This window comes from Onthophagus taurus, chromosome 7 (assembly GCF_036711975.1).
Source record: "Onthophagus taurus isolate NC chromosome 7, IU_Otau_3.0, whole genome shotgun sequence".
Taxonomy (NCBI): Eukaryota; Metazoa; Arthropoda; class Insecta; order Coleoptera; family Scarabaeidae; genus Onthophagus; species Onthophagus taurus.
The window spans coordinates 39,962,597-39,982,558 of record NC_091972.1 but is presented as its reverse complement, the minus strand read 5'-3'; the positions used below and the strand labels follow the sequence as shown (position 1 = coordinate 39,982,558).

At 32.1% G+C, this 19,962-nt stretch overlaps 1 protein-coding gene and 1 long non-coding RNA gene across 4 annotated transcripts; one reads left to right on the top strand and one right to left on the bottom strand.

The window, feature by feature from the left end:
• Positions 1-94: 94 nt before the first annotated feature.
• LOC111420394 (protein phosphatase alphabet) lies at positions 95-13,884 on the bottom strand. Of its 3 annotated transcripts, none has more exons than XM_023053371.2 (8): positions 13,667-13,884; positions 13,451-13,587; positions 12,635-13,395; positions 12,446-12,563; positions 12,288-12,390; positions 3,299-3,353; positions 340-390; positions 95-261 (listed from the first exon to the last, which is right to left on the bottom strand). In XM_023053371.2, the coding sequence occupies exons 2-7, from the start codon at positions 13,497-13,499 to the stop codon at positions 358-360; spliced, it is 1,119 nt and encodes a 372-aa protein (XP_022909139.1). In that variant the 5' UTR covers positions 13,500-13,587; positions 13,667-13,884; the 3' UTR covers positions 95-261; positions 340-357. The 3 variants fall into 3 exon arrangements, with proteins under 3 accessions (XP_022909139.1, XP_071054185.1, XP_022909138.1); XM_071198084.1 differs by having other exon boundaries at positions 95-259; positions 337-390; positions 13,671-13,884; XM_023053370.2 differs by having other exon boundaries at positions 13,671-13,884.
• LOC139430790 (uncharacterized) lies at positions 11,195-11,463 on the top strand. Its single transcript, XR_011641158.1, has 2 exons — positions 11,195-11,234; positions 11,304-11,463. It is a non-coding gene; the product is annotated as an uncharacterized lncRNA (long non-coding RNA).
• Positions 13,885-19,962: the final 6,078 nt, after the last annotated feature.

Below are 19,962 nucleotides of genomic sequence, written 5' to 3'. Positions count from 1 at the left end.
CATGATTCTAATTTTTATTGTGGGATCATGGTTGTTTATTATTATTATTATTAATTAGTACATGGAAAAGAAACTAAAAAAGAAAATTTAAAAATTAAATTTCCGAAAATTTTATTTGCAAAAAAACAGTGTTTTTAAAAACAATGAGTTAATTATTTTCTTTTGTATTAAATTTCTGTTTTACCATCTTTGATAGCAAAAAAGAAAAACATATTCTTATTTAGCCGAGTTGTAGACCAGACCAGACCGCGTTGTTGATCTAAAAAAATGTTTTTTAGGAAAAGTTTTTTATGAAAAAAAAAAAAAATAAATGAAATGAAAATATAATATGCTAACCTTTTTTTTTCTTTCTAATTTTTAAATGGCATCGTCTTTATCGTTATGATCATTCTGTAAAAATTAATAATTGTTTTATTGTAACAAATTATTTTTTTTAGTTAATTAAAATTCGTCTCATTTTTATTTTAATTTAAAATGCATTAAACATTTTTTAATAAGGAATTTTAATTAACCAACATAAAAAAATAAGTTATGTACATAATAAATTCTGCTGCACTCTTTTATATAGTATTAAATGTAAAATGTGTAGTAAAGCGGTAAAAATTTAAAAATGTGTTAATTTATTTGATCGAAAATGATTGGCACAAACATTTATTTTTTTGGTCCATTTTATCATTCATTACTGGTTTCGTAAATATGTGTCTTCTTCAGGAGTTTATTTATATATATATATATATATATATATATATATATAAGTATATATATATATATATATAAGTATATATATATATAAGTATATATATATATATAAGTATATATATATATATATATAAGTATATATATATATATAAGTATATATATATATATATATATATATATATATATATATACTTATATATATATATATATATATATATATATATACTTATATATATATATATATATATATATATATATACTTATATATATATATATATATATATAAGTATATATATATATATAAGTATATATATATATATTAAACTTAAGTAATATATCTCTCAGCACTACTTAATTTCATCTATTGACTCTTGAAATAGAATGAATGGGAAGTCATTCGGAGTAATTAAACAGCGCTATACAAATTAAAAAGTATTTGGAGCAATTTATCTATTTAGCAGACATAAACGCCAAAATGGCCACTTTTTGCATCCAACTTTTTTTAAATCAGCATCCAACAGACATGAAAAGAAAGATACGTTCGATAACAACCGGCTTATATTTGAGCCATGATTTTCTTTAACAGATTAACGACTCATATTTGGGACGATGATGTAGGCATAGTTATTGTATTATTTCATATCGAGGATCTGTATAGGCATTAAATAGTAGTTTATAGGAAGCTGGCTCACACTTCTGACGCGTGGTATCTAGTTCTGACTTGTTTATAGATTATGGGAACAGACGGTTTCATATTATTCCACTCCTTGAAAAACCATTAGATGTTATCTGAAACTTTTCTTTCATTATGGTTATGTAAAAAAATTCATTTATTCAAAATTCAGAATTTCTAACCATAGAAGTTAATGGATTAATGGATTTTTACCATTAACATATCAATAGTCGATATTTCTAATATGTTGACATATTGTGGACTATTTAGCTTAAATACAATAAGATCAAATTACTTCTTCATCCAATGAAGACATAGAATTCAAAATCGAAACCGACGAGGGTATTAAAGAATTTCCAGATCTTAAAATCCATAATTATACGCGATGTTTGAGATGTTTATATACATGTTGACGAACAAGATGAAATACCAAAAACCCCTATTTCCTAATCTGTCAGAGACTCGATTGGAGCGAAAATAAAGATATATATTTTTTATTTATTGATAATTTTAGATGAAGAAAACGCTGTGGTTGACCAATCAATTTCTTATTAATATGGCATTGTGTATCAAAAGATGCGAGATTAGGCAAAATAAAACTTCCAAAAATGGATGAAATCTATAAAAAAATATCTTATGGTGTAGAACAAAGGATAACTGTTGAAATAATTACATTTTTTTTATTTCTATCCGCTAGAATTAAATTATGTTAGTTTCTTTGCACTGTTATAAATTTATCTTTGGATCTAATTCTGCTTATTAATTAAAGTTTAGTAAAAATACACGATTCTAAGTATTTAAAATACTTGCATTGTCTCAAATACATAAACAAGCACAGCTCTCTAAAACGTTAAAACGAATTGGGCCAATGAGACAAAGAACAAGAAAAAGACTTTTAAATACTTATGTAAACAATTTGATGTTCAGTATTTAAAACGCTCAGCATGTCATATTGCAAGTGCAGATTCTATGTCTATCAACCTAGATTTATTAAATCGACTGAATCGAATGGATCTGAAGCAATAAATTCGTGTTACAAAAAACTAACTGAAAATAAAAAACAATAAAATATGCTTAAATATTTTCCTGAAGATGACATGTATAAGCGAAACCAGCAAAGCAAAGAATTTCATCATTATCTTTATATCCTCTTAACATTTCTTAATAAACTTTTCATTATTGATTTGAAATAACTCAAATAATTGTAGTCAATCATTTTCGATCTTTCTTTTAAAGCATTTGAAAAAATTCATGCACATATCTTTTTTTTATTTCGCTCAGTAAGACTTATTGTGCGGTAAAAAAACGAACGAATCATATTTGAAACTTGGCTAACATTCACTTTACATAAGAAAACTAGCTATATACAATTCCTACATAATAAAAAATGATAATTCTAGCCAACATCCAAGCTTCAAATATTTTCGTTGTGAAGTACACAATGTTTCCTTTTAACTAAATTTGCTTAGTTTTTTTTGTTATTTTTTAAGTTTAATGTTTCAAGTGAAGTAATTAAAATTAATGAACAATATGTACAGTTCGACCTATGAACAACAAAAAAAAAGTGAAACAACTAATACAATAATAACAGAGCGAAAATGTGGAAATCCAAAAAGTACAAACGTATGAGAAAATTTTATTGACCAATAATTAAAAAAAATTGCAACGGTACATAATAGTTCACAAGTTACAATTATACAAAATTGCTATTTCCTTTTTTTAAGTGTAATTATTGAGGTTGAGAGCAGTAAAAAACGTTTAAGAAACATTTAGCGAATTTTTTTTTATTGTAATTAGAATTAGGGATTCTCCCGCAAATAATAGCAATGTTGTCTAATTATAAAAAATATATATGTCGACACTGTCGCAACAAAGAGAATTAAATCATCTTTCGGATTAGTAGTTCCATTCGCAATCTACACTTACTGTATCTGCTAATTCGGGACAAATTTTTTTATATATTTGTTCTATTAACGATTTCCTGAAAATAAAAAACAAAAATTTATTAATTAACATTAAAAGTAAAATTCAAAAGTTAAGAAAATTAATAATATTTAATCACGTACACATTCGTATGCTTTATAGCGCAGAAGGTTAAGCTAAAATAGCTATCATAATGCAACACTTTATGCAGTATTTGCCATCATTATTATTAGTATGGAGGAAATACACCATTTGATCAATTGCACATTCTGTACAGCAAGATACTTATTCGCAAGAAAAATTCCACAAAGTGTGAAGACACCCATATTTAAAGGGAAAAAATCTGATTTCAGCAATTATCGGCGAATAAACCGCTGGAGTTTAATATTAAAACTAATAACAAAGATAATACTTAATGAAATCGCACACATAGGAATCAATGAAGAACAACAGGGTTTACGGTAAAGCAGATCAACAATAGACCTATATTCATACTGAGGTTATAGAAAAATTGATTAATTCAAGAAGGTTATTTTATTTATTTCCAAAAAACACGTTTTTGTCGTAAATAAGAAAAAGTTGCTAACAGGCACCATAGCAAACACCATGTCATATTTTATAGTTAAATATGCACAGCAGTGTGTATACTGAATCATTTGTAAGTCGATGTAAAGCAGACACTGGATCTGCTATGGCGGTCAACTTATTTAAAAGATAAAAATGTTTGCATATACAACATATACAGTGTGTTAATTAATTATCGTACCCGACGTTATCATTGTAAATATGCAACCAATATCACAGTAAGTATATGTAGTATACGCGATTTGCGTATTGCAATACCAATTGTGTGATATTGGTTGCATACTTACAATGATGACGTCAGGTATGATAATTAATTAACACACTGTACATTGTATATGCAAAATAATTTATAAGCATATAAATAAGCTTCCTGCAATTAGAAAGTTGGCTTTATTTCTTCTACTTGGATTAACCAAAATAGAAACTGAAAAATCCCAGCATTATGAGAACAGAGAATAAAGATTAAGAATATTTCATTAGGTGAATGGGACTCCAGCAAAGCCTCAGTTTGATCATGGGGCCTAATAATGTCACAGTGGGCTATTCCTGCATGGCAAAATGCCCCTTAAATACGGATTGGAGTATGTTGCCTATTTTGGTAAAAATTTTCAGAGCGAGCGTCGCCTGGAAATATGTACTGGCAGAATCGACTAAGGTAAGGGTATCTTATATATACCTAAAACGGGCCGGTGGGTCCCCACTCCTAATGCCTTTCAACCCACCAGCTTGACGTCATTTTTGTTGAAAACCCTTGAAATAGTTCTGGAACGGTATATCCGTACTGGCACCACTAGTGCGCTTATCAAACGGGAATCAGCAGAATTGGCTTTACACAACTTGATTGGTAGAGTATCCAGGATAAAGAAATCTTGGTTTTGTGCGGTTGATGAGTTGATTGCGATAGTCGAGGCCGTTGGTGTAGAAATACAAGCGTATGGTGATGACATTGTCGTTATAGTCGAAGGAACCTGTTCGTCGAGGATATCCAAAGTCCTCCAGGTGACCCTAGATACCATTTGCCCTTGGTATAAGGGAGATAATCTCTCGATAAATCCGCAAAAGACAATCACTGTACTGGCTCTATGTGACTGTGGTTAGACCTATGATCACATACGGAGCAGCAGCTTGGTATAGGAAAGTCCGATAAACTTCAGTTATCAGTAAACTTTTACGAATTCAACGCCAACTCTGGCAATGGATGGTCTGCTTGGCCTATCGCCTTTACATACAGGTGCCCATTATGTATGGCATATAGCATATATCTTGGTAGATATCAACTTTATCAAAAACATTTTATACAAAAGTTGTTTAATATTTTATTTGCCATAATAAGTCAGCATTCAATTGTTTTTATTTCAGAAAACAAATGAGCAACGAATAACACTTGTAGGTTTTTAAATGGCAATGTACCGAAACGGCATTGTACTGAATTCAGTACGATTTCAGGAATAAGGTACGTGAAAGTAGCAATTCAGTACAAAATTCTTAATCGGTACAATTGCACTGAAATCAGTATATTGTTAGGGAATGTAGTAAATACCGTTCAAAAGTGATACATTTTACAAGTTTTGTTTAAACTTATGACTTAAAAAAATTTAATTTACGGTAATAATTCGGAGTACTTGACGTTTTCGAATATCTAGGTTAATGTTATTGATTAATTTTTATTAATAAACTATTTTTATATATTTTTTTTTTAATTTTCTGATGTAAAAGGGTACAAAAATTTTACGTCACTGTAAAGAGAAAAGTAATCTCTATCAAATGAGCCTAAGGAAAGGGTACATTGCCATTGTGCCATGTTTTCTGAATTAAAAACAATTGAATGCAGTCTTATTATGGCAAATAAAATATTGAACAACTTTTGTATAAAATGTTTTTTTATAAAGTCAAACATTTACCGAGATATATACTATATTCCATACATAATGGACACCATGTATAGAGAAAGTGGCTAGAACTACTATTTACAGATTTAAGCAACATGTTCAAAACTATTCCGACGTGTCCTACCAATGGGCCGCAGAAGATTTTAAGTACTGATACTGTGCTATCAATGCCATCAGATTTGGCGGGATAACTATCAGTGATTAATACTCGATACGAGATTGTACTACCTGAGCGGCAGAGCTGGATTGAAAATGAAAATTCTCAGGTTCAGGCAGATATTTGTATATTCACAGATGATCAAAAACACAGGAAGGGATAACACCTCGGATTAAGTAAGCTTACAGCCTTGGTACATACTGTACTGTATTCCAGGCGGAAGTATTTGCTATTGACATAGGTGCTGAAATCCTTCTTGAGAGAAGGGTGAAGAATACGAACAAGGCACTCTCCAGGCGCTGCAAGCCGTGAAAACGGTGTCGCCTCTAGTTAATGACTGTAAGAGAACATTAAACACACTGAGTTGTGATAACAGAGTTTCTCTGATCTGGGTCCCAGGTCACTCTGGGGTTGGTGGCAATGAAGCGGCAAATGAGCTAGCACGAGAGGGCAGCGCTAAAGCGTTTGTGAGGCCAGAACCAGCAGAGAGACTTCGGGTTGGGTTGGGTTGTGAACTGTGAACCAGTTCTCCTGGAATGAGACATGCTAAGGTGTTTATTAAGGTCGCCACTATCAAACCCGGGAGTTTTTTAGGACTTGCTCGTAGCAGCATTAAAGTTCTAATGGATGTCTTCACTGGGCACAGCTGATTAAAAACACACCTCAACTTGTTAGGTCTACCGGACGATGTTGAATGCCAACTATGTGCGGAGAACGAGGAGACGGTTGAGCATGTTTTATGCCACTGCCCTGCTATTAATTGTATCAGATTCTCGATTTTTGGATAGCAGTTTATCTCCCCAAACGATCTGGATGACTTTTCACGGAGCAAGGTATTAATGTTCGTTAAGAGCATTGGACTGCACGGTGAAATTTGATAACCTAATAGATCCTTAGGGTCGCGGTGCAAGGTTGGTTGGTCCGCTTACCCGATATGTAATCTATGTAATGTAAGAATTTGCGCATGGAATATTTCAATATTATTTTTTGCAATTTTTTGTATTTAAAGCAACACAATGATACATTACATCAGAATATTCGATTTTAATCGTGTTCCAGAGAGTGTGTGTTGCCATCTTATTTATGTCGTTACGACTTGAAATGTACTGCATACAGTTTGGCGTAATTTAGGATGGTGATATCAGACATGTATGTATTAATGCTAGCAGAGGTTCCTTGCTATAGTAGAAACCACGAGAGCTGGCAGTGACAGATCGCTTAAAAATGGTATGAATCAAGATATAGACCACATACATTTAAATGTAGGTTATGTTAGCAATGGAGGTTGTATGTCAAACATTGTCAAAGATATTATTTAATGATTTTCCTTTCAAAGAAAACATTTTCGGCTTGTGAAAACACTAACATATTCATGACTCGTGACAACGCTCACAAGACGTTTCGATTTGAGGTTATAATTATAGAGTTACATCCCTTACAAGAACAGACGTACTTTGTCGACGTGGCCATTTGAATTGTACAGCAGACATATTAAACTAATGCTATCTCTTTCTAACACACATTACTCTCTAGCGGTTTGAGAACTACATATGGCATTTCTAAGAGCGGAAAACGATGATTTACTGCCAGCTCTCGTGGCGTCTTCTATATCCTTTTTTTTTTAATTCTTATTAATGTTGCTGCAGTTAAAATTAAACTTATTGTTTTGGAAATGATATCTTTTATAAAATAAATTAAAAATGTTTGTTATTTATCATTAGGGCTCGGATTTTATGCAAAATGGTACAGATGGTACAATAAAAAAATTGCATATTTTGCATATTTTTACAATTTCTTTGATTGTTGCATAAATTGACCTGTTACTGTATATTTTCGCATATTTTGTCATTTTACTATACCTTTTACAGTATGATTTCACACTTATGAAATATGATTTCACACTAGCGAAAACAGATTTCATACAAATGAAATTTGCCAACTCAAGATGCCGTAAATGACATAACAATGGCAATTGTGCAAGACGATAGATTTGTTTCTTGTTGCTTAATAAAATAAATATAATGACTGCGTCATTTTTAAATATGCGAACATACCTTTTAGTTTGCAACGATTTACAGAAACATGCGGGGAATCCCTAGCGCTGTTGAGTTTAAGTTTAAGGAAATCCCCAACCATAGTTACAATGGCTGTGTGTTCAGTGTGAGTGAACATTAATCTACCAATCTATAACAACAATGCCTAAAGTGATATCGTGTCTTGTGTCCCAGTGGATAAAAAGTTATCCCGAACTAAATTTAAATAATGAGGAATTATTTTGTAAAACTTGTGCCAAAGTTGTAAGTATTTTTTTTTTAATTATGTCGTAGCGTTTTAGCCAAAGATTTAAGTTAAAAATTAGAGTTTTCAGAGGAGTTGCCAATGGTTTGTTGCGAAATTGTATTTCTCACAGACTTTTACACTAGGAGTTAAAAAAAAATGGAAAACTGTTAAATTAAAACTAAATAAAACTATATTAAATTTGATGTCCCATCTTCTTGGAATATGTTTTTACATATGTATCTAGACAATCGACAATGAAAAATAGGAATCTGTTTTATAGTCTCTGAATTACATTTTCATCTGTTAGAGTATCTATGGCTAACTTTTTAATTATTCTTTTTTAAGATAACGTGTGAGAGGAAGAAAATAAATAGAACAACATGTGAAAAGTGCAAAACATATACAAAAATGTGATAGAAATAGATTGATAACAACTGAAGGGTTCAGGGGAAAAACGTGATAAGTCCAATATTTCATTAATTGATCTAAATGATTGAATCTTGTAGTAAAAATTACGACCTACAAGATGATCAATGAGTTTTAGATGAAAACATATTTAGTCTTGAGATATTCACAAAATAAGTTTAGATGTACAGGGGAAAAACATGGTAAGTCCATCTAAAACAGTATAAAAAACCGTTAAGTCCAAAAAAAACATAATTCTTTGTGGTTAATAGTATCCCAAGATATGTTAGCAGACTTTATTTAGTCCATTTAAACCTTTGATTATATATAATATGGATTGAGCCAACGAGAGAGATAGCTTGCGCAAGGTGATCGAACCGAGATAGACATAGAAGCGTACTGACATATAATGGGCGTGCGTTAATTTATAAGATAAAAAACTATCAATTAGAAGTAACATTTATAATACTTACAGGTGATGTGAAACTGTATTATCGCGAACTTTGCACACGAAACAATACATTTTTAAACATAACGGTGTGACTGGCTGTGACACAACAAAACGATAAACGTCAGGTTTGACACTTTTGTGCGCATGCGCCCGTCTGTTTAGTACCGTTTTATGTCTATCTTTGTTACACTTTCACATTATCGCTTTCCATCTGCGTCTATTCACCTTGAGCCACATTTTTGTTAGTAGATATATTCAGTTAGCTCAATCCATATTATATATAATCAAAGATTTAAACGAATAAAAAATATACAATGACAACAATATTTAGGTTGGTATTACTTGTCATTTATTAAATTTTTAGTTGACAGTGACAGCCGGTAAACGTAATTCAAAACGGTTTAAATACTTTAATAAAATTGTAATAATTGCAGAAAAAATATAATGTGTATCGCGGCATTAAGCCCTAAATAACTATTATTGTTAATATTATTGTTGCAACAAAACGTGTTCTTTTTCGCCTTGACGACGTAATCAACACATTGTTAGTAACAATATAGTAGTTCTGTGGTTTTTGTGTTGTATAATATCTGAAAATGTCTGAAACTCCATCTGTAGGTTTAAGTGAAGATGATAGCGGTGGATGTAAAGAGTTGAAGACAAAGAAAAGAAAAATATTTGGAAGAATTACTGAGGTCGGTAAGAAATTGCGGTTACAAACCCATGAAACAGGAAGAGCCTGCACATGCAAGAAAAAATGTTTTGAACAACTATTATCTAAAAAAAGGAAAGAAAAAATTATTAATCATTTCAATAAATTAAAGTCAAATGACGAACAAAATTTACATTTGGCAGGATTAATATCTATATTGCCAATTCGGCGAAGAAGGAACAGAAAACCGGAAGCAGAAGTGTTATTTCGGGAAGCTAGTTACTATTATAAAGTCCGCGTAGTCATGGATGAAAATGTGGAAGAAAAAGTTGTCTGTAAGGTAGCATTTATGGCTCTGCATGGTATAGGGAGATCAAAAGTCGATATACTAGCATCGTTAAAAAATTACGGAACAGTACCAAAGGATAAGAGGCAAACACAAAAATCGCCCCAACAAAATTTCTGAAGAGGTGAAGAGTGCTGTTCATGCTCATATGAAATCTCTGAAAGGAAGATCTAGTCACTACAGTTTGCACGATTCCACTAAGACATATCTGCCTGAAGAATTAAACATCAAAAAGTTGTTTTTGATGTTTAAAGAAATTCATGGCGAACTGAAGATTTCTTATGAAACATATAGAACAATCTTCAATACTGACTTCAACATAGCGTTTGGTTACCCACGTACCGATACGTGTAGCAACTGTGATGAGTTTGCAGCAAGAAAGAAGAGTTTACTATCACAAATAAGCAATGAAACGGATACCTTTTATAGAAAAAAGTGAAATTCTAGGAAGTCGTGTAAGAAATCTGAAACTAGAGAAGCAATCTGCTAGATTTTGGTAAAAATTTGCCAGTCCCCAACTTTCTGTATTTGCTTTCAATATCCATATATTGTCAACTGGTGAAAGCGTGTTTTACGTCTACCCAGAAAGTGTGGGTAAAAAAGGTAGCTATGATGTTTGCTCCTTATTTCACCACTTCATATATAACATTTTAGACACTAAAGTGAAAGAACTTGAGATATTTTGTGACTCTTGTGGTGGCCAAAACAAAAATGTGACAATGTTTCGTTTTTTACATCACGTAGTACACGAAGCACGCAAATTGACATCATTGAAAATGACATTTCCCATAAGGGGACACTCATACCTAGAGTGTGATAAGAACATGGCTCTTGTGAATCAAAAGATTAGGGTGGAACATCCCGATGAATGGCTGGAAGTATTTAAAAATGCACGGATATTCATGTAATTCCAGTTCAGCAAAATTTCTTTCGAAGCTGGACCGCCTGGACCTCCTTTACTTGGACACTCTTTATAAAAAAAAAATACCGTTTAAATCAAGACCCGTCAGAATTATAGATATTAACCAGGAAGATTCTAATGTTATACGGTACAAAACTGCCTATAATGGTCCTTGGTTCAGTGAATCACGGAAAACTTCTAAAAGGAAACGTTCTAAACCATCTCAACAACTACGTCCAAACGAATTCTCATTACCACAGCATTTATACGATCGTATGTTTAAATTAACTATAACTTAGAAATTTCTATTCTATATTATTAAAAAATATTATTGTTTCTCAGGTCTCCTTCCAATCTCGGCCGAAAAATATCAAAATTTACAGTTCCTCAAAAGGTTTTGTGGCGATAAAGCTGCCGAATATTTTTATTCTTTACCACATAAATAAGAACATTTATTTGTTACAGATTTCGTTAATAAAATTGATTTTGATACTTTAAATAATGTAGTTATATTTTTTTTGTTTTATAAGCATCTGTGTTTATTATTGCATTGATCTATCCTCAAATATTAAATTTTTTTCCATTAACTCTTCTTTGGTAAAGAGCAAAAAGATGATAAGTGTGGGACTTACCGTTTTCTTGCATTGCAATTCTATTTGTTACTCTAGTTTGACTTTATTTACGCGTAGAACGCAAACATTTAAGAATTATCATGTTCACAGAATCAATAAAAAATAAATTCGAATATTAATTACCATAGCAAAATTGAAGAATTACTTCCCATCGGCCTAGAAAAAGTCTGGTAACTTTAAAATAGGTCTCTTATGAAATTACGCATTTGTGACTTATCACGTTTTTCCCCTGGACCCTTCAACTATAAGATATGTATATGTTTGCATATTTTCACATATTTTTGCATATTTTTTGCATATTTTGAATAAAAAGCTTGCACATTTAAGCGCATATTTCCTATAATTTGACTGCATAAAAATCCGAGCTCTATTTATCATCAATATGAAATAAGGATATAGCCAACACCTTTTTGTAGTAGATGGAGCTTATCAACCAAACTATAGAGACCAGAATTTAATTTAAGAAGAGTTGAACAGGACTTAGAAGTAATGCTACATTTTGAAGATAAAACAGGGATTGGTTTGAGGAAGACAGACATCAATTAGGATCTTGATCTGATTATGCAGCATTTTATTTAGAAACTTTACTGAATTATCAACATTTCCCTAATAGCTGTTACTAAAGATCTGCAAACTAGACTTAATTTCTAATAAACTTCTTATAAGTAAATAATGACTTAAAAAAAATACATACTTGGATGCCAGACCTCCTCCTGGTGGTAAACCTTCAATATTTAAAGCTAATATTTTCGTCAGCACACTGCCGAAATGGATGTCTTCATTCTGTTCAATTATTTCTATTAAAAAAAGAAATGTATGAATAGATTGCGGCATTGGTAGATTATAAAATACCTTTAACTTTTCTTTCAAGTGTTAAATCCAACTCAGTTTCCGCGCGAACAGCCTCTTCCGAAACGGTAGGCGCTCCAGGGAAAACAACTAATATAATACTCATATTATCACGGCTACCCTAAAACCAAATTGAAATCCTATAAATTGACGGCATAAATTTGAAGGAAACGCAATCCGCCGTATCGTTACCTTATACAAACAGGTGTCAATTACTTGACTGGTAACTTCCCGCAGGTCACTAGTAATTTTTAATCGCGACCGGATGTACGCACACAAGTCCTCGTTACTCATTACATCCCAAATACCGTCGCACGCCAAAACGAGAAACTCGTCCGACGACTCCTCCCTGTCCCTGACGAAAATCTCCGGCTCGGGCGACACCAGCTGCTCGCACGGACCGCGACCCTCCAAATTCTTGTACTCGTAGTCGCCGAGCGCGCGGCTCACGGCCAGGCTCCCGTTCACCCGCTGAATCATCACGGACCCGCCCGCCTTCACTATTCGTTCCTTTTCCGTCGGCAAACTGGGCTTGTGGTCCTGCGTCGTGAACACAGGCCCTCCCGACTGACACAGAATCGCTCGGGAATCGCCGCAGTTCGCCACGTAGACGAGTCGCGGAGAAATAAACGCGCAAACGGCCGTCGAGCCGCTTTTGTCCTCCCCGGAAGACACCTCGGGGAGGAGACGCATGTTGTTGTCCAGGTTTAGAAAACCGTTGTGGATTCCTTTCATTACGTCCTCCTGGAATTCCTCCGTTGCCATTATCGTGTCGAGAAGGTGCTCCGAGCAATGAGCCGACACTTTAGCCCCCGCGTGCCCGTCAAACACCGCGAAATACGACCAATCCTTTAACGCATTACCCAGGTTTGTACGCGCCATGTGGGCATCTTCCATTTCCAAACGCCAACCTTGCATGCTGGCCACACCGTACCGGAGTCCATTTCCTTCACCTAAACAATCAACCCTTAGTTAAGTACAACACTTTCTTTATGAATAAATTCGTACCCTGCTCGAGAAACTTCTCCGTCTTTGGCTTGTCTAGAAACGCTCCCATTCTGATCCCAGTAATTCCTGTCCAAATGTCGCCTCTACCGTAGCTTCATCGTTCCAAAAAGAAAAGTGGAGCTAAGGTTTCCACATGTCTGCGAATCAAACGGTGGCGAAATAACGGGGGGTAGAAAAAGGTGAAATTAAAACGGTGTCACTATTGCTCCTGTTTACCTACAATTTTGACAGCGCGCGAAACAACCACGATCCTTACTAATTCGCGTTCGATTCGTATCGTAGTGATGAACCGTCTGGCGACGGTTGCCTCATGCGTCTTCCTCGGAGGTTTCTGTTCGATAAAATTTTGACCAAACGAAAACGGGGCCGCACAATAACAAAACCGAAGAACGAGACCCTAAAAATGGCGGATTTAAAATACGTTACGCGTGCGCTTCCCTAAAAATAGAACCGACCGATCGTGACGTAATGGTCGACCAATCCCGTGCCGAAACCGTGCCGAAACGAACCGGTCGCGCGCTTCCTTACGACGCGGGAAATTTAAAATTCTCATTCATACCCGAGGTTTAATTCACAAATTTATTAAGTGTAAGTCATTCATGGTTACACCATTCGTTGTCACAATGAGAGGGTTTGTCATCGGTGTTTTCACAATGTTTGGAAAGATTTATTCGTAGATTTTGCGAGAATTTTGCAATAATCTTTGCGATTATTTACGAATATTTTCCGAGATGATTTTGTTCTTAGATGATTAATAAAGTAAATTGTTTTATTTGAGTATACTTATTAGTACAATTTAAAAAATATTGTTTAATTATGATAAATTAAGTTAAATTCGTGGAAATTATTTTTTTAATAACATTTTTACAGATTTCTTCTTGTAATTTTACGAATCCATAATAGATGTCGCCATTAAAGTAATTTAATTAAATTAATAATTTAATTTATTTCTTATGGTTTTTTTTTATTATTAAATTAAAATAGAATTTGATTGAAATAAAAACATGATTATCAATGGAAAGAAAAACAATATGTGACTAATAAACAATTAATCTAAATATTGAATACAATTTGTTTGCATTTAATTATTTATTAATAATTCTTAATTGTGTGTCATCTTTATGACTCAATTAAAGAAGATATTGAGAATTGGTCAGCGTTTATTGCGATATTACATCACCAATTTGTTAGTTTCTATATTGACTCATGTTTAGGCAACACAACTTGCATCTAAAAGATCTAATTCTACAATTGTTTTGTATGAACAAAACTGTACAATAATAAGCTTTTCCATTGTTTATAGAGTATATAGTTAGCTCATCCAATGCTTTTATTTGACTCCACGTTTTTAGTTGATAATATTCTCCAGAGGTGGCGCACTTTGTATTAAACTTCTTAAATATGACATAGTAGCATATTATTTACAGATTGTGAAATAATGCCATCTATAAATCAATGCCGTAAAAACAGAACAAATTCGTTCGAGAGAGAAACGAATATTCAGAAAAGGATAGTATGTTTCTCCTACTGGTTAACCGACTATGATCACCTCGTGTGTGTTTAATAAAAATATTCTTAGAGCAATAACAATTAAAAATAGCCAAAAACGCTTGAAGAATGATTTGTGTATTATGGAAAACATAAATACGAGAAAAAATATGTGTTTTATCAATGAAGAAATAAATAAATAAATACTTTTTTTTTGAAAGTTATTGATTTTTTCACCAGTAAAGTTTTAAAAATAATGTTACTTAAAATTTATTAAACTAGCAGAATAAAATGATAAAATAAATATCACACAGTTAAGGAGCCTTAACAAGTTAAAATATAAATAGGGAAATTAGGGTATGGATTGGATGGATTTGATTTGTTGAAATAATACAATATGATGACTGTAACCATTCTCTATAAACAAAGCTGTAACTGAGAGAAAAAATTTATTATACATAAAAATAAAAAATATAAATAAAAAGTTAATAATACAATAAAAAAATTAATTATGAGACAATATATTCATTTTTTCTGATTTATTATTGGTTTGTTTGTTTAATAAATTAACTTTCTTACATTCTGAAAATAACTGTATTTTGACTAAAATATCCAGAAAAGACTCCAAGTGATTTTCGTAATTTACAAAGTGGTGGTCAAATTTTTTTTTTGTAGGATATTAAAAATTTTTTTAACTAAACGTTTCCTGACGTATCTTTTATACAGATAATTGTGAATATACATATAATCTAAATTGAGTTAGCGATGTGCATGTAATACTTTTACAAATTTCTGACGGTACATTTAAGGACATATTGTTAATGTTGATTCTGTACATTTTATGAAACAAAAGAATTTCATCAGAATTACTAAGTTCGCCTTCTTCAACAAAATTTCTCGGCACCAGTCACACTGAATTTCGTCAATGTGAACTTTTGCACAATAACCCGCAAAATATGCCAATGAACATCCTTCCAATGTACTGTGGATGCTAAATTCCTCACATGTTGAGGCTTCCTGCAAATCGTCCTCCGAATTATCTTCATCAGACTCTGAGATATCCATTGGAGATACCGACGAGTCTCTTGTTGCTACATATTCATTTGTAGATAAAAACACGGCTCGATCTTCTTCACAATTAGCTTGCACTTTCTATTTTAACAAACTATTTATAGAAATCTGCCTGATCGTAAGGCGAAGCAATTGCGCGGACGGATTTCTGGCATAACCCCCACGTTGTCGGATAATTGAAAAAAGATTTTCAATAATATCTTAATTTAATCGGGATGTTATTATAAATTGTTTCCCTGTGCGTTTTTCTTCATTATAAAGTTGTAAAACAGCCTGAACCGTTTGAATAACCCCGTCGAAACAGGGAGGTCTGGTGAACTTATTACTTTTCTTATCCTTTTTTTTTAATTGTGAAAATATGTTTTTGTAATTCGCTACGGTAATGGAAGCTATAACAGTACTCAAACGGGTGCTGTAATGAGACTCTTTACAGCATCCGATGCTGTAATGAGATTTTAGTAACATTTTATGGAACCAGTTCAAGTTGGTGACATTGGGTCATTAATTTTTCTAGTTGTCAATGTGACAATTTTTATCTAGGATGTTTAAACACGTTCTTAGCATCAAATACAAGGTCCACAATGATGAGGACATGGACTCTGAGCAATTTCTCTTATTTTGGGAGGTGTACAGGGTGGTTCAAATTCGATGTCCGAATAGGCTAACTCGGAAACTATAAGAGTTAGAAAAAAAGTAGCTTACATGTCATGATCTCGTTTTTCGAGAAACTGCTAATGCCGAAAACCTCATAGCGCTATCGTCTTTTGTTTTTCCCCTAGAGGCCAAAATTGAAAATATCGTAAAACTAATAAGTGCAATTATCTTGGTTATTATTATAGGTGGAGTATTATAACTACGACATTATATGGACACTTTTTTACAGAGAATTTCATGACATAGTCAAAAAAAATTTTTCGGTTTTAGATTTTGAGATATCATGAGAATTTTCGTTTTTTTAAATGGAAACAACCACTGATTATTCGCTTATTAAATTAGTTATTTTTTTCGGATTACAAAAATATAGGGTTCGACAGGTCTATTTCTTATTGTTTTAGAATAAAGCTAAAAATAAACTTTTTTTATAGAATTATCATCTAGTGTCGTCGAGGAAATTAAATTTACAGTTTCCTGTAAGTTACGGGGCGGTAGATAAAATCGAAAAAGTGAACAATTAAATACGACGATAACTTCTGGTATTTAAAAACAAATAATTTTTTAATATGTAACATTCTAACAAGTCAAACTTTTCAAAATTTTCGTAATTGATCTTAAAAACAGGATTTTTAAAGTGACACTTCAGAAAATTTTTGAATACAAACAAATGTTGCTATGTTTATTTGAATTTAAAAAAAACGTGAGCGCCATCTATCGATAATTTATTAAGTCATTTAAAAATAATATTAAATCGTAATAACGAATGTGAAATAATGTCAATCTATTCCAACTTTTGTGTAAAACATATATAAATTAAACAGTTCAACAAATATATTTGTTTCAAATATCAGAAATATGTTTTTTTAATTTTTAGTTATAGAACCGTAATTTACAGGAAACTGTAAATTTAATTTCTTCGACGACACTAAAAGAAGTTTTTTTAGTTTTATTCTAAAACAATAAGAAATAGACCTGTCAAACCCTATATTTTTGTAATCAGAAAAAAATAACGAATTTATTAAGCGAATAATCAGTGGTTGTTTCCATTTAAAAAAACGAAAATTGTGATAATATCTCAAAATCTAAAATCGACAAAATTTTTTTGACTACGTCATCAAATTCTCTGTAAAAAAGTGTCCATATAATGTCTTAGTTATAATACTCCACCTATAATAATAACCAAGATAATTACATTTGCGGGTTTTACGATATTTTCAATTTTAGCCTCTAGCGGAAAAACAAAAGACGATAGCCCTATGAGGTTTTCGGCATTAGCAGTTTCTCGAAAAACGAGATCATGACATGTCAGCTACTTTTCTTCTAACTCTTATAGTTTTCGAGTTAGCCTATTCGGACATCGAATTTGAACCACCCTGTACATCAAACATTTTTTTCAGGTGAATATATTTTGTGTTTTGACAGTTTCTAATTGTCAATTCAAAGTTTCTATTTTCAAGTGTTCCGGTGTTACCAACTGCTACATACCTGTTTCCCTACATTGCCAAAATTTACTTTATTTTTGTTAAAAAAAAGTATAAAAACGCGAATTACAAAAAATAGCATAAAAAACACGTTTCATAAGACTTAAAGCACTCATTCATTAAAAAACTCGTTTTTCAACTTGAATTCGTGCATTTCAAGCGTGTCTTACGAAACTTGTTTTTTAATATACTATTATAGCTTCATATAAAACATTTAATACATCCTCCGAATCATCGGAAAGTGCGCATTTGAAAGGATTTCTACTGTATCTAGTACAACTGTTGAGACAATCAAACCATTTGTCCATAAACATAATGAAATCTGCAGTGTCAGTAGCTGTTGAACTTTTTAGCTCGCCTGTTGCTATTGACGTTTTTAATGCCGACGCAACGCTTTTGCTAAATATTTGGGCGGCCAGTTTTACCGATAATTTCTGAAACGGCGAAGGATATAAATGAGCGTTTGAGATTTTGAGTAAACATCTCGCCCCTGACTTTGACTTTTGATCAATATGATATAATCTTCTGATACCTTGAAAAGAAATTGTTTCGTATGCTTTTCAAAAGATGAGGGGCATCAAAAAGTGCAAACACTTTTTGCGTATTTTTAAACATGAAATAAGGTTTTTTAGGACTATTTTTTGTCTTAATAAATGTTTATAATATAAACTAAGTGAAAATTGTTTTTCATTGTATGTCCAGTGGCCTTTTGTTTTATGTAGTAATTGCATTGCCGCAAATGTTCTATGTTGAGGGGAATGATATTTTATAACACTTAGACAGGATTGTAAATTGTTTGATAGTGTGGTGGTAGTTAATCTTTTTTTTAGTTTTTATATTGTTGACTTCGCATTTTTACATTTCAGTCTGAGTTTATCGTATTTTTCCTTTAATTTATTTAAAGCACAGGGTATCTGACTATGATGGGAGTTCGGTGACGGAAATTCTAGATACTCACTTGGAAACTTCTGTTGACAAGGCGAACTATTTAATACTGGTGACGATTTAGAACTTTTATCAGGGGATAGAAAACGTACCTCGCCATGTTTAGAAAACGCATAATTGCTAACAATATACATAAACAATCTTTATATTTAAAAATATTTTAATTTTATTTGTATGTGTACTTATATAGTCAATCCTGCTTAATTTCAACAAAATGCGAATCTGTATTTTCGATTCTTTGAAATTTTCTTATGTTTGCTCAAAATATCGCCCCTTCAATTAGCCGTCTCTGTGCAGTAAACAACCAGTACACCCATACGCGCCTGCCCCGGATGTATTCGTTTAAAGTGTTAAAACCTAAAAACACGAAATATCGAAATATCGATTGATTGATAAAGCCGCCGACCGAGATTAATACCAATGTATACATAACTGAACTTACTCGATAAGAATGGTCTTAATTACCTACAATTTTCGATTTACTATTGATTTAATTTTATATTCAGTCGATTAATTTTGCTTTTTTTAAAGTTCATTGTAGGCTTCTGTAAAATATTTTGATGTGGAATTGTCAATGGTTTATTATCTGATTTAACTCCTAGATGGAACACTGTTCGTTAAGATATAAAAATAAAAACAGATTTAATCGCTAGATGGCGATGTCAAAAATTAAATCTTTTATGGGTTGCCAATTCTTTCTATCTCGTGAGCTAACTATATTCTCTATAAACAACGGCTTTTCTTTACTAACTATTTATTTAATTTATTACAGCATAGATTAAAATTTTTTTATTCACCTCAATTTTACAATCAAAAAAATGCCTCCAACAAAATAAATTATTTCCCTTCAGCATGTTTACAATTTAATATATA